General features: G+C 40.1%; 1 protein-coding gene across 2 annotated transcripts; it reads right to left on the reverse strand.

Moving 5' to 3' along the window:
- Positions 1 to 5,385: 5,385 nt before the first annotated feature.
- On the reverse strand, positions 5,386 to 11,373 carry cibar1 (CBY1 interacting BAR domain containing 1). Of its 2 annotated transcripts, XM_036515718.1 has the most exons (9): positions 11,156 to 11,373; positions 10,467 to 10,701; positions 10,137 to 10,205; positions 9,539 to 9,640; positions 9,294 to 9,299; positions 8,496 to 8,600; positions 7,984 to 8,097; positions 6,342 to 6,461; positions 5,386 to 5,542 (listed from the first exon to the last, which is right to left on the reverse strand). In XM_036515718.1, exons 1-9 carry the CDS (start codon positions 11,182 to 11,184, stop codon positions 5,429 to 5,431), a joined length of 894 nt encoding a protein of 297 aa, XP_036371611.1. In that variant the 5' UTR covers positions 11,185 to 11,373; the 3' UTR covers positions 5,386 to 5,428. The 2 variants fall into 2 exon arrangements, with proteins under 2 accessions (XP_036371611.1, XP_036371612.1); XM_036515719.1 differs by lacking the exon at positions 6,342 to 6,461.
- Positions 11,374 to 15,616: the final 4,243 nt, after the last annotated feature.

Below are 15,616 nucleotides of genomic sequence, written 5' to 3' on the forward strand. Positions count from 1 at the left end.
AGTGATCCCCGTCACATCCTTTTTTACTCATGCCATCTCACCTTCCCACATTTTGACTAAGGGCATATGTGAATTACACAATATGCTACAGTTACCTAATGTGTACCTATCGATATGATTTCCCTTCTGTGACTAGCTTTGTTGACAGACACAACTTGTATAAAGGCATGGGAACCTCTATAGATGCTGGTCACGGCCTTGAAGGAAGAACAGATGCTTAAATTAGAGAGAGACATATGTAGACATGGCTTCACATTGTGAATTTTGAGAGATTGTTGTAATCCACACCCCACAGTGTAGGACACACATAGACATAAGGCCATTAAGTCTTGGTAGTAGGGAGCTTCGAATAGGAAATTAGGTTTGTAACCTGAAGGATTCATGTCAGAGGTCTGGGTTGGAAATTCAGGTTAGCGTTCTGGATTGGACACAGCTATTGTATCACCTGAGCAAACATAATCCGATTTGCTTTTTAAATATGCCGCTGTATATATACAGATAGCATGCAAAAAACGTAAAATACCTTAGGCACCATGGGAAAGAACCTATCTTAAGTAAATATGTAAATAGGCTGTAATTATATTAGCGAGTGGTCATGTGTTTGCAAGAGATGGGGGAATCGTTCTCTCTGTGTTAACGGAGCACCTTTCTACTGCAGCATTTCACAAGTGGCACCGGCTGCAGGCACACTTTCTGCTGGAGGGGTTGCTGCTACTGGAGAGGGTTTGGCTCTGTTGTCTGTAGTGTGCTCATATAACCGAGGCTTCTCTGACATGTTGATTTAGATAAGGGCTTGCGCAACGATTTCTGCCACAACCTGCTTTCGCTGAAGGGATTTCGTAATCATTAGCAAAAACATCTACTGGATGGCGGAAATTGGCAACTGCCAAAACAAGAACTGAGCGGAGGGAAGAGCAAGACCGAACCTGGGCTTCGCGCCCCGCATATCCCCTGTGTGTTATTAAACACTGATTGCTTCCTCCCTAATTATTTTTTCGCAAACCTTATAATTTAACCAGGGTGACAATCCTTTCAGCTCCCGAGACAATCTCCAAATTAGACGTTAAGGGGAAGTGGACCTACCTACGAAATGATTCTCAAAGGAACTTGTACGGACAGCATCAAGGGGAGCCTAAACAACACAATTTCCAACGCACAAGAAATGTGTCAGCATAAAATGGGCATTGTGCAATACTCATGGGAAATATAGGGAATTTTATAGTGCTGTCCATACTGAACGTAATTACAGGAAAGAGTATGACTAGTGGCACATGGGCTGACTGATAGTAAAGTGGACTACCAGAGGTAGTCTGACACACAGATTGCAAAAGGTAACTCCCCGAGAACCGTGGACACGTTGGCTCAAAGCCACATGCTTTGGGAAACAAGGTGCTAAACAAGGAACAGCCTCGGACCACTCTTCATACACCTAAACCTCAACAACAGGATTGCCTAGATACAGTGACACTGCAACAAGGTGTCATCACTGTGGGCGCCTGGTGCTTCTGAAGCTTCTGATTTTTCGCTTCAGGGATTTTTGATTCAGAGTTGATTCCACCTGTGGTAACGCCCAGAGTGAAACTACATATAGCACTGAATACAGGGGTCACAGCTGAACATCCACCCGGCAGTCCATCTGAAACAGGGAACACACTGTAAGCCAACAATGTTGTACGTCAACGAGGCTCTCTCAGTCTCGCTCATTTTTTTCTACTTTGATTTAAATAGATTAAATGACGTGAGTTTCGAAATGCAATATGACATTTTTTCTGTACCAAGTTGTCCCCAAACAAATGTGTGCAGTGGTGAGAAATTCAAAGAATGAAACCAGGTTCAGAGTTCCTAGAACACAATAACAAAGCCAGTGCTGGGGTGCAAAGCACGCTAACGATCCCTGCGGCCAGGCGTCGCTCTCCGAGCCCCGCTCTGTTAATGACTCAACTCTGACTCACGCGCCAGCCAAGCTGGCCCATATAGTGCTGGCAAGCAGGCGATGTATTAATATTCAACACACTGTAAAATGCAGCAGCTTGTGAAACCACAGGTTTCCTTGGAAGTCAACTTATGAGCAACAGAGACTGTAAAAAAGCCAGATGACTGGGCGACGTGCACAAACCTTCACTTGTTGTTTTGCTATTTTATGAATACACTTTTTCCAGCGGCAAGTAATGCAACGGTTGTAAAGCTCTCACCAGATTATACAGACTTTGCAGACGTATGCTCCGCTTTCCAGGACACGCTGGAGCTCTTTTGTTCTGAAAACGAAAACATTTCACAGCCGCTAAATGGATTCATTTGTACGCGCGGGGGTGAAGAAATATATGTAGGCTACCCTGTTGGAAATTCAACACTTGCACATCGTTGCTTTTTCAAATGAACGAGTAAGTAAGTAAGTAAGCAAATAAATAAATAAATAGTCGAATTAACAAATAAATAAATACGGATTTCCTTATGTAAAATTGCGATTGCCTGCAGAATTAAATGGACACATCTGTGGGAAGACAGGGTAAAACAGCGCTTCACAACAGCTCAATATTAAGGCGCCCTCTGCTGACAGCTGCTAGAAAATGAAATAATAGCGAACATCTGTTTAATTGCCAGCAATGTAACAATACATAACCTGGTGTATTACGCGTAACTGTGAAATGTCACCAACCTCATGGCTGTTATTGGGATATCATTAAGGGTATGACTAATTCGCCCACCTGATGATGGTGCATTTGGTAGGTGCAAGGAATGATTTTGAGAGAACGGGCAACTTCATTATTCTATTCGTGAAAACAGATTATTAAACAGCGCAATTTTCAATGAATGAAATCATTGCGCTGCATTTCATATAATATGAAAAGGTCTGTACATTTTGTGTTAAAAGGAAATGATAGGTTCACAGTGCCAAGGAGTTATGCAGAGAACAAAGTGCACCCATCTGTGCAATTACTCCTGGCCTGGCCAGTTGTGAAAGCCGTTATTAGAAAGGTGTTTAGTAATGACTGAATGACATGCTTCCACAATAAGCTCCAAGTATCAGATGTGAGAACTATTTGGCCTAATTCTTTCCTATTGCTTCATCAGGCAGTGTTTTGTGCTTTGAGGTCAATGTGACCAGGGATCCGTTTTACTAGTTTCATCCCCCTTTTTGAGTCCTGAATGGATCTCATTAACGTGGTCCTCCTGATCTACTGTTCAGACTGTGGCAACCACACAAAGGACTGAGGCTGTCCTTGAAAATCTGTATCTTCCTGCTCACCTGCAGGGTTATGCATAATTAGCATGCTTGCAGCTTGCAGCATATACCAATCCTTGACCTGCTTCTTCAGAGCTGAAGTGGCACCTGGTTACTAATGGACATGGGGAACAGACAGAAATGTGGCACACATATCATAGCTTCCAAGGACAAGGCAGCACCAGATCTAAATGCTCTGAATTAAGGGGTATTATCATTATATGCTGGGATACAACTGATCTGTTTGACTTGTAAGGGAACTGTTTTCCCCCCTCAGCACTTATTCCAGACATCCCAGAATGCATTGCTGCATTGGTCTAGATGCCTTGTATTGCCTTGTCTTGCGAAATAGTGTTTTAATTGTTTTTAGCGCACTGTGGAGAAGGTGTGTTTGTTTTAATGGGGAAGCCTGAGGGTACATTTGTAAGAGATGAGCTGTCATGGCAGGCGAGGGGGGATTCCTGCAGCGAAACTGCATTGTGGTAACTACAATAAACCTCTCCCTTTGGCTGGGCCTCAGTCGCTGCTGTGACCTTGATATGAGGTCAGATGTGATTCACGGTAACATTTCCAGCGGCGTTTTCAATTTAATTACAAATACGCAATATTTAAATTATAGACAGGACCTGGCATTTAGCAAACGCAGCGACCGCTGACACTCTCAGCGGAATGAGCGCGCAGCATTCACGCTGCGAACAAACATAACCTTGCTACGATTGCAGATGACAGAAGATTTGATTTTGCTCCGCTACACAGTTCGGTTGGGGCGTTATGGGGAAATGGCTCGGCCTGCAGGTGACACACAACTGGAGAATTTCTCTGACTCACTCGCGCATGCATGCGGCGGGGATGAGTCACCCGCACCGGTTATTCAATTGTGTGACAGACAGCAAACCGGAGCCGGCGTTCCGAGCGGCGCCTGCGTTCGCTCACGCAGTAACCTCCTCGAAAACCGCTCCCTCCTCATTCCTGCCTTTCTCTCTGGTGACGCAATCCCTGAACCAGTCTCGTCTGTCCGTCTCCCTTGTCAAAGAGCGGTGAGACCTCAGGAGCATTACGCTTATCACACTAACATAAACGGAGGATTAGGACAGAGCACGCAGGCCTTGGCTGACTAAATGCATGCGCTGACACATGTATGACTGTCAAGGACCTTCAGAACAAAGCCGAGGCTTGAGTGCACCTCAATTTTCTGGGTAATATTCTGCTAAAAATGTCACCATTTGTGTCGGCATTAATTTCGCAACAGTACAGATCCAAGATGGAAGTCATTTTCTACTCTTTCACAGTGCAGCGGTAATAATAAAGTGGAACCTAGAAAAATATGATTGCCCTCTCAAAACCTGACTTGTAGAAACTTGAGGATTTGTGTATGTCAAATAACTGTGCCACATGAGCACATTCGCCAACCCCACTGGTTTTCCAGATAAATCTGCATCATGTCGTGAACAGAAGAGTCTTTCAAAAAGTTTTAAAACATTTTTTCTCTTTCAAGGGATGAAGATGAGCATAGATTTGAGTACAGCATCAAATGCTGAACCTGAAGTAATCCATGAACATCGTTTTTATACGATCCTATCCCATCTTATTTTATGCTTAAAATACTTCCACGTGTTAATAACGAAAAATGTGTTGACGGTATGCGAAAAGCAAAATGTGTCATTGTGCTAAGAACACTTCTACTAAAATGCTGTGAACACAAAGGCTTTTTTTGGATTGTGATCATGATTTTTATATTTGTCAGGGAAGTTTTCACCTCTAGATTTTTTGTTATGAACCTTTTCATAGCACAGTATGTTAATTCAAGCTTTACTTATATAGGTACAAGGAAACCTATTGGTTTGATTTATTTTCTTTGGTGTGGCAAGGAGTACACTATTAGAAGACAATTTGTGAGAACATTAACAATGTACTTATTAATTTCCATAAAGTCTGCAGTTGTATTTTGCTGTTAATGCACTGTTATTAACTATTTCATTGTAGCTTCCAAGCATGTTTATTAAAGATGGTTCATAGTAAATCCAGTCAGGATTATTTAAAATAAAAATAGCAATACTTTTGGAAGAATATAAAATTTATTAAGTCAATTTGTATTCACAAGTGACACACCATATAATACTAATACTCATCAGGTTATGAGTAAAAAACACAAATGGCACCAAAATACATTTACGGTTACAATATGCAGTCATGGCTGCATGTTTGCTAATCGTCTTCGTCTGTAACATCTTCAAGGTCGTCATCATCGTCATCCTCTTCGTCGTCATCTTCAGCCTCGTCGTCTTCTCTTTTTCTTGGCCTGCTTGGGGTCCTTTGTTGCTATGGTAAAGCAGCATTTGGTTAGCCACCTCTTATACAAGCTTATACGGTTAACAGCAAGGTGCATGCATGACACACTACGGTGGGATCCTGTTCAGTGGAATTCTTTTGATCCTTATACAAATGAAGCAACACAGCACACTGTTTAATGCTTCCAAACATCTGCCTTTGTACTATCACGGCCAAGACACCACCCAATGGGTCATCGGCAGGTCAGGTCAAAACAGTGTCTTCTGTGTATTTTGCCTAAAGCACACAATCAGAGGCATTAAACAGTGTGTGGTCTTTCTACCACTTTGTTCGCCTCTGTGGCTGGCACCTATGCTTGTGAATGGATGAGCGTACTGCATTGGAACCCTGACACTGTTCTGATCCTTGCCAGCCATGAAGCCTTAAAGGCATGCAGCCCTCTGTCACCGTCCTTTACAATGCATGAAAAGCTCGGTACCGTCTGGTGCATAAGAGAAGCATGCGTGCAAGCAAAGTCCACACTGAGCATGCTCAACAAGGCCAGGGGAGGAGTTACTGATGCCAGCTGAGGTTTAGGGAGAAGGGGATGACTTCACTGTAAGCTACTGCTCAGGGGATTCATTTTTACACCCCTCTAAAAATGAAGAGGGAATCCATTCACGTGGATGTAAATAAATCAGCACAACCCACTTAGTCCTTGACTGTACATGTAATTAACTGTTATGGATTTAAAGCCCTGGAACTTGGGGTTGCAGAAATTACCACTTATCTGTGTCGGGATCCATCTGAAAGAGACACATTTAGTGTGAGATATCTACAGTTATCTTACCTGCAAGGTCCCTGACTTACTCAGGGTTGAACCAGTCCGATTGAGTGACGTTTTGGAATTAGCGCGAACTATTTCTAAGCGAGACTGGTAGTCAGGCGGATGCAGCCAGCTCCTGAACACCTGTCAAAACAGTATGAAGGGCTATACTCTGCCACAGCAAAACCCTGCAGCTTACAGCAATTAATCTCACTTCAGAATCATTGCTGAACTTAACATAAATGTGTCCTATTCATAAGGAAGAGGAAACCAGAAAGATTCTGCTGGTAATAAAAGGTAAGTCTTGGACAAAAAAATTCTTACTGAATTCATCTTAACATACATTTATACTGAATGAAGCACTTTTGAACATGGTCACTTTTTGCTATTCTAGTTATTGTGTTTAATACAGAGTCAGCGATTTAATTTATGACTTCACTTCACAAACTCAAAAGAGGCTACCTGAAATGTTAGTAAATTGCTGTGACTAATTAAACCTCTAACCTTGAAGCAACAATAGGAAGCAAAATGAGTCCAGCATTTCCTCATCTACTACAGGAATCATACCGTGGTCCAGACGTGCGCCTGCAACAATCTTGTTTTGATTTAAATTGAAACAAGCATAACTTAAACATGCATTGCAAAACAAAAATTTAAGGTGTCCTGACAATGCAGATGAGCCTTGATAACACGCTTATTCCACAACTAGCTGATCAGGTACTGCAGCATTCCCTGCATACGTGTATTAAAAAAAAAGATTTCATCTCCAGATTTCTCATTCCAGTTTGCAAAGGGCAATACATATGCCAATATCACAGAGCCCTCCAGTGTTAGCAAGGCCGCTGACATCCTACTGGAGGACAGATCGATACCAAAAAGCACAAACTCCCAAGCTTTATTCCAGGAGAATCCCAACACCAGGGTAAATAGGAAATAGAGGGACTATGTGCAGGTGTGTACACTATTGACCCCAGGGGAGCCATAGTACATACAGTATGGTTTTTCCAGCTACAGTATATCTACATATGACCAATACTTTCAGACCCAGACAGGGTACCTAATGACTTTTATCTATGGCTGATCCTCTTCTTCAGTGGAGTTACAAAGCTGTTGTAAAACAGCTTTAAAGTGCACACCGCCACCGTGCAGGAATACAGATGAGAAAACTGACAGATTGGAGGCTTTCCCCCACCCTGCCTGAGTGGAAACAATCAGTGATTTGCCATGGAGAGTTAAGTTTTCTGATTGGCTCACACGAGGTTGGATTCATCAGGTTTCACTATTAAGTGAAATTGTATAATATAATATGAACCCATTTGGAGCTTGAAATTAAAGTCCGCAGGAAACAACAAACATGACTTAATATTAATATGACTAATAATTAAAACAAGGATCAGTATTTTTAGTACCTGCTCCACAATCGGACAATTGGTAAAAGCTACTATACTACTATATAACCCACGCAAAACTGCAGGGTTTGTTTTTTAAATATTTTAAGGTGCACTTGAAAAAAAGTTCAATAAAAGGCAACAATTAATTAGTAGCAGTAAGGAACAACAAAAGACCCTCCGGGAACAGAGTGTTGCATTCCTGGTATAAACAGTCCCTTCACTGGAGGCTCAAAGCAAGCACCACCTGATTGCAGCTGAAACGCAGTAACACTTACCTCCAAGTCCTTCTCCTCATCCACGTTCTGGATTTGCTGGTATGCATTGGTGTAAACCTCCAAAGCCTTCGCGTGGAATGTCATCTCAACAGTCACAAATTCGCCAAAGATCTTCTGCAAAACACACAAACCGTCGACATCTTGAAAGAGTTCCCCGATTTAACAAAGGCAGACGTTTTGCAAAAAGGAGGATTCAAAATACAAGTTCAACCTCAAAAAACCGCAGAACAACTTGGAATCATTACCCGTATGAAAAACAGGTGATTTCTAAAGATTCTGACATTCCTCAATTAGTTGTGAAAGAACACCGCAATTAACATGGGGAAATTGTTTTCATCCGCCGCCTTGACTCATGCATCTTTTCAAAGGGGAAAAAAACACGTTAAGTGAAAACAGCTTACTCATTACCCAAATCCAGGCATCCTAATTACCGCATAATTAATTACCTCTGTGCCACACACCTACACACAAAGGAACAACTGTACGCTGTGTGAAACCCTCAACTAAGAGACCTTAATGTCCCGAATTTTCTGCTTTTCGAATTCGTCGATCGTCTCCTCCAGCTGCCGGGTGGTGCGTGTGGCGTCCATCGTTGCCCTCTGGAGTTCACTTTCGGCCTAACAGGACATCGACACCCCACAAACACATCATGAGGTAAAACAGCTACTGCACAATAAAAGACCGATTGCTCTAAGCGTCTGAAAAAACATGGCCAGTCTGCAGTTATTCTGAAACTGAAACTATAATATATTGGTACATATACTGTATGCTATATTTTTTTTTTTTTTTTTTTTTTTACAGTGCATAGATTGATACAATTAAAATGTAGATGAAAGGTAAGGTATACAGTACCAGTCAAAAGTTTGGACACACCTGTGTAAGATAATGGGAATCATGCATTCAAAGACTTTTTGATCTAAAGACTTATCCTTACATGCTTGAAATTTGTTTTTTAGACAAATATAACTAGTGAATGCAGTTGCTACCTATGTATTTCTTTCCAAAAAATTTAATTCTAAAGAATATTTTTAGCTACTTTGAAGAATCTAAAATATAAGATTAAATATAATGATTTGTTTAACACTTTTTGGTCACTGCATAATTCCATTTGTATTACTTCATAGTTTTAATGTCTTTACTGTCATTCGAAAATGTGGAAAATAGTAAAAATAAAGAAAACCTCTTCTATGAGTAGGTATGTTCAAAAATTTGACTGGTACTGTATATGAGAACATATTCTTTCATTTCTATCTGTGAGCAGCTTTGCATTTAATATAGATACATCACCAGTGTGTCTTTCAGAAACCCACCTGAGACTGAGATACTGTTAAGGAAATTATGTCATTTTAACTGCTAAAGCAATAATTATATTAAACTGATTAACACTATTAATACATTCCCAATGGTGATTACTCCAGGGATTAATCTACGCTTATTTTTTGAGTCACTTATAGTGGAAATCATGGATGATTACAGCAGATTACAGCTTGCCCTTGGGGAAGGGTGGGACAGTGTTGCATCATGGGAATGGAGGAGAACAGAAGAATAAGGATACAATGATCTGGCGGTCTGAGGGGTTCCTCTGCCTCATCCTCTCCAGCTGCTGCATCTGTTTGGCCTCTCGGGTCCTCGCGGCCTGTGTGGCTTTGAGGTCCTCCTGACCAACATTTGAGTGGAGAATTGAGCAAACGGGAGAATTCAGAGAAATCCCACCCAGTTAAAAACTTGGTTAAGCTCTTGACTTTCTCAGGACAGAATGAGATCAAGGTTAAACAGAAGTCACAAAAGTGAGTAAGTCAAAAGGGAAATGCCAATAGTAGAACTTCATATGATGCGTATGACCTAGATGAAAAAGCTACAGGGAAATGGGTGCTTAATTTGTGACGACCAGGAATGAAATTGCGAATTTCATTTAAGCACGTAGTGGCTGTAACTCAAAGAGTTTCAGAAGGAAAACAAATAAATGCTGCCCACATGTGGACAATTGCGGTAAGACAGTAATCATAGTGGACTCGAATATGTTCTATGATTTGTGTGTTTGTAATAAGTGAAAATATGGAAATGCAACATAATAGAAAAAAGATGTGGCCCTAGAGCATTAAAAATATGTGTTAAAATTATTGCTTAATAAAAATTCTAATTTTATTGCTTACTCTTTTCAATTTTACAACAGTTCCATAGCTCTTCAAAGGCTCGATGACTTTGGCCTCTAGCCTTTCAACCTGCGAAAGAGGGGCACGTTTCCATTAGGCTGCCTGTAAGCATACTACGTTTGTGATTAAAGTACCTCAATGCATGAGAACACCCTACATAATCGAACTAGAGACCTTTAAAAGATTAACCAAGTTGCTTAAATGATAGCATTTACTGTTCTCACTATACTATATTGATATTCTAATATATCTGATCCCAAATACTTTTCGAATGTGGACAGCTGTCAAAACAATCACGAATAAGGTTTACTAGGTTGTGCTGTTACATACCTCTGCTTGGCGATAATCCTGAATTTTGGCAAGTTGGTCAGCGAAGTGTTTCAAGCCATTCTTCAAATGTGGCGTTTCTGTATCTGCATAGAGGCTAACCTCTCTGACCAACAGATCGGCTTTGTCCCTCAGTCGCGCAGTTTTGCGCACATAGGCAGCGAACAGTTGGCACAGCTCTCCGAAGTGCTTTTCCACGTTGGTGATGTTGTCCTGAATCTGCCTCGTCTGACTGTCTCTGAATATACATTAGTTGTGTATTAGCGTCCATATTTACGGTATGCACAACACAATAATGTTTTCCTATCTCAAACTGGCAACTCGAGCCCATTTGACTAACTTTTTCTACTAAGATTTAAGTCTGTAGATCTGTACACCACTGCTAGGCAGCTAAGTAGCTGGGTAAGAGGCGAGACATGTAGCCCGCCAACTAATCACAAGCTAGCTAGACAGATAGCTAACGTTAGCTATGAAAATACAGATACTATCAATTTTACAAAGTAGCTAGCTCGTTCAACAACTGTCTTTCGATATTTAGTGGCATCAGCAACCTAATTAGCTAGCTAGCTAAATCTGCTAGACTCATATTAGTTAGCCAGAAAAGTCAAGATAACATTAACGTTAGGTAGCAACGGCACCAGACATTGGTCTCAGCACTGCATCACAGTCCGCCTCCAGCAGTTTCAACTTACCTAGCCCTGGCATCAGGGGTGCGGCTCATGATCGTTGATCTTGACTTTAGCAAGAATGGAAGAAAATATATAGCGAACTATCTGTCCGTGTAAAAATACTGCATTCACTGTAATGTCACTCATTTAATGGTGCCGGAGTGACTTTTCAGGATCTGCTTCCGTTTTACACCATCGTCGCTCCAAGCGTACTACGCCGTTTCCATGGATTTTTCCAGAGATGGTCGGTCACTTCCTTCCGGTGAGAGTGGGAAAACATCGAAAAGGATTATGGGCAATTTATAGAACGTAGCATCCTCTGATAAATATTGAACACATACGTCATGCTGCAGCTGCACGAAAATACCTGGCTAATTTGTAAATACAGAAATACATGAAAATTGAAAATGGCCGCTTTTGGGAATGGGAGGCAAAGGCATAGTTGACCTGTCCTGTCTAACTCAGTAAAACAAGGTGGAACAAAATCCTTGAAAAGGCCTTTGTTGCAGATATTCTGAGATTTTTGTTTCAGTTGTAAAGGATAGATTTACATATTGGAGATATTCTGTATGAAAATGTGAAAATCAACGTGGGAATTTTATCTCCAGTAAGCTGATATGAGACAATGTCCCAGAACTGTTCCAGAATGGAAAGAGTATCAGGAAGGGGGAGAGAAACAGCCTGGTCACATATGTAAAATAGGAAAAACATCTATACACCGAATCACTGTTACCTGTACAGATTCTCGTCACACATTCTTTATGCCTGCTGAGTGATGCACAGGTAGGCAACTGGAGGATGAGCAAAGGGGAAAAAAGGATAACCTGTCAAGTTCACTTATGCCATGGCAAATATCCTAAATCAACATTAGTGAGCACATAGGCAAATGCATTGTATAAAGCAGCTTATATAAAGAAACATTTTACTCAAACCAGATTTCTGAAGTGCACTAATAAAGTATTTCTGCACACATCCATAGGTTGTGTCGACATCCAGAACAATGAGAACATTAAGCACAGGATTAGAGGTAGGTAAATACATGATAATAAATACATTTCTGAAATTAAATTTTGATGTGGGGAAATAATAGCAGGAAGGAAAGATTCCGGTATATGAGCCAGAGTCTTTCTGTTCAACAGAGAAATTGGATGATATGAACTACACCCGAGAGGGTCTTTGTCCTTTTTCAATAACAAGGTTATAGTTAGCTGGTAGTGTGTATGTAATGGGGTCCTTTTTGTCGCTAAAGTGAGAAAGAAACTATATCAACAATGAGGAGAACTGGGGGAAAATTTCATATAAAAAGTCAGCTGGGATCCAATCACAGTCTAGCAATTTCCCACTTCATATAGATGTAATTATCTCAGGGATCCCTAGCAGGAGAAGAGATGCCTCAAGGTCATCTTTAAATTGAGAGAGTATGGATGAAATGTTCTGGAATGTTCACAGCTGAGAGGGGAAAAAGGCACACAGATGTACGGCTGACAAATACAAGTATATACAGTATACTGGAATAGAAATTTTGAAACTAGCCATTATTACACCCTTGGTGAGATATACAGTAATAGCCTGATTTGCAAAAGACCAGTTCTCAACTGACACATACTGAAACTGCACAAATAATGAACTTGTCTATTTATACAGTATATTTATTGTATTTACTGGATGTGTGATGCACAAGATGAAAACGAGTATTCTACTGTTTGGATATAAAAAGTGCCAAGAGTCTGAAATTTCATACCTTGAAAGTAAAGGCAATGCATTTGATACATTTTAAAAATTGCTTCAGGTCCAGGGAAGCAGCATCTGTGTGAGGATAGAAGCAGCAATTAAAATTCCCTACCAGAAACAGATTGTGAATATTAAAATCAAGAAGTAAAAAGTGTTGCCAATACATTTCAAATGGTTGCTAGTTATGAGATCATGCAAAATAAAAACATTAGATGCTACCAATGACAATTTTTAAGCGTAAGGATTGTTTCCTTTTAGTCTTACAATTGCACTGAAAGTTGAATTTAAATGCCTGCCCACCAGCTGCAGATACAGTGTACAAGGAAATTAGCACTGTTTTGTGAAAATAATAGGCCCACTTTTAACTGTTCAAGGTGTGCAGAGACCTTATGTTATCTGACTGGCTTGGTTTAACCATTTTACATTCCAGCTCACAATGCTGACGCACTGGCCACATCATCAGTCATCTCTGATGTGTGTTGATATAAAAATAATTAAATATATTGACATCAGACATTTATAAAGACAGTTGGATGAAAGGTGCATTGCTGCAAGTCTGCAAAGCCATAACAGATGAAAAATGGCATAAGACCAACTACAGAATTTTCCACCAAAAGTCCTATACTGATCAAGAATTTGTGCCCTATTACAGTGTTCTAAATTTGTGATTTGTGTCTGTATTATCATTTGGTTGCTACTAGCGTATGTTTTTTTTTAAAATTGTGATATGAGCATGTTTGGTTTCTAAAGTTTTGCTTTCAGACTATGTATTTCTTGACAAGCTTTCTGTGGTGGTGTGACCTAACGGTGCTGAGTCTGGATTTTATGACTATGAGGATATCAATATTCAGGTAGGGATTTCAGGCCATGCTGAGTTCAGTAATAATACCAATTATTTATTTATTTATTTATTTTTATCAGGCTTCCCCTTCCTGCTGTGAACAGTCAACTAAAGGTCAACCAAAAGTCAACCAAATGTGAAAAACAAAGGTCCATTCAAAAATGGCCTTTGGTTCTTTTTTTGAAAGAAGCCGTTACATACAACACTTAGTTTGCCAATGTAAATGTAAAAAAGGAGATTAACACCCGTCTCTGTTGAAGAAATCCTTGTGAAAGCATGTTTGAATCTAAGCGGAGTACAGAGGTCAAGGAACCTATTTTGGTTGTATATCAGTGGTGTAAATGCTACAACTCATCCATTTGTTGAACTAACTTGCATCGTTGGCATGAATCTTAAAAATACTATGATATTTATATTTTTTAATGATTTTGTGCAGTGTTATAGCAATCCTGGTTAAATCTTGGTTCAGTGCAACCAATGGACATTAAATATAACACGCTGCCAATATGACATACAGATGGGATATTGTATACATAAGCATGAGTGTTCATAAAAATATGTATGTACTGCAACGCGTAAAAAACCAGAGAGAGCTGTGTCTAAAAGCCTGTGGGTTTTCTGCACATCAAACGACTCATAATACCTTCCAAGTTTGCTTCCACCTTGAAGCGCTGGGGCTTTTTTCAGGGCTATTCTCTGTAGATAAATAAAGGCCCATTACGTTCAGTGTAATGGGAACACAGCAAACATGGCCCTTTGTTGAGCAGTTTTTACTCGTTTTGTAATTTTGCCAAAAAGCGAATTTGTGATCATTGAAATTAATGGGGATTCACTCCTCCGTTTCGAGCGCATGAGTGTCACCAGCTGCTGCGTCTGTGCTGCTGTGGAAAGTGTCCAAAAACCTTAATTATCATGCTTAATCATCCATGGAATTGAAGTGGGGTATATTCCACTGTAACAGATTGCCTGTGTGAAACATGGTCGTTGCATTTTGCTTTATTTGCAATAGCATGTAAGGTTTTTTTTTTGTCTGTGCTTATTTACCCAATAGACAGCCGTTGCACCACAGAAGTTGTTATGACCTTTTGATTAGATCTTCAAGATATAAATAAATAGAGTTGGGGTCAATTTCTTCTCAATTCAGTCAATTGAAGAAATTAAATGAAATTCAGTTTATGAACTGAAAATCACCCATGAATACATTTTTATGAAAAATGTTGAATTCATGAATTGAATTTAAGTTTGTTCCCTGAATTGACTGAATTGAAATGGATATGACCCCAGCTCTGATATATAGCCTGAGTATTCCTCTTCCATAGCAATGTGTTGCATAAAATATGAAAAAAAAAATTCCCACTGTTGAATGTTATGTTCTCGCTTGTGATAACCGTACCATCTCAGAATTTCCACCGTAAAACAGTTATTTAACAATATTCCTATTATGCAACAGCGACAGTCTCCTAAAATGTTCAGTATGCCTAATGATAGAACAAACAATGTTAGGGCCTCTATATATTTATATATATAGAGAGAGAGAGAGAGAGAGAGAGAGAGAGAGAGAGAGAGAGAGAGAGAGAGAGAGAGAGAGAGAGAGCACATTGTAGGCTTCTTGCAATGTGATAAAATTGATGGCACAGACTATTACATTACATTGGGTGGAATGACATATAAAGCATGTTCTCATGGACCAGAGCTCATGTTGCTGTCAGGATGCAGGAGAATGCAGATTGTTGACGGTAAGGGTATGTTCTTTTTATTTGTTGTCTCTGCAGTCTGTTGATGCTGTAAAATCGAGTCCACTGAAGATGGCTGTAATTACACAGACCTTCCACTTGATGGCAATCTCTCTCTATCTTACCTTCACTTTAATTTTTCTTAACATAAAACAAACAGTAATTATTTGTAATCTTTTA

The sequence above is a fragment of the Megalops cyprinoides genome, chromosome 21 (assembly GCF_013368585.1).
Source record: "Megalops cyprinoides isolate fMegCyp1 chromosome 21, fMegCyp1.pri, whole genome shotgun sequence".
Taxonomy (NCBI): Eukaryota; Metazoa; Chordata; class Actinopteri; order Elopiformes; family Megalopidae; genus Megalops; species Megalops cyprinoides.

What these genes read in the sequence shown, in the direction of transcription:
- cibar1 (XM_036515718.1), bottom strand. Translation starts at nt 11,184, where the DNA reads ATGAGCCGCACCCCTGATGCCAGGGCTAG. An exon ending in AGGATTATCGCCAAGCAGAG is followed by an intron (nt 10,206 to 10,466) that starts GTATGTAACAGC and finishes CCTCTTTCGCAG; the next exon opens with GTTGAAAGGCTAGAGGCCAA. An exon ending in GTAAGTCAGGGACCTTGCAG is followed by an intron (nt 5,543 to 6,341) that starts GTAAGATAACTG and finishes GCTTTACCATAG; the next exon opens with CAACAAAGGACCCCAAGCAG.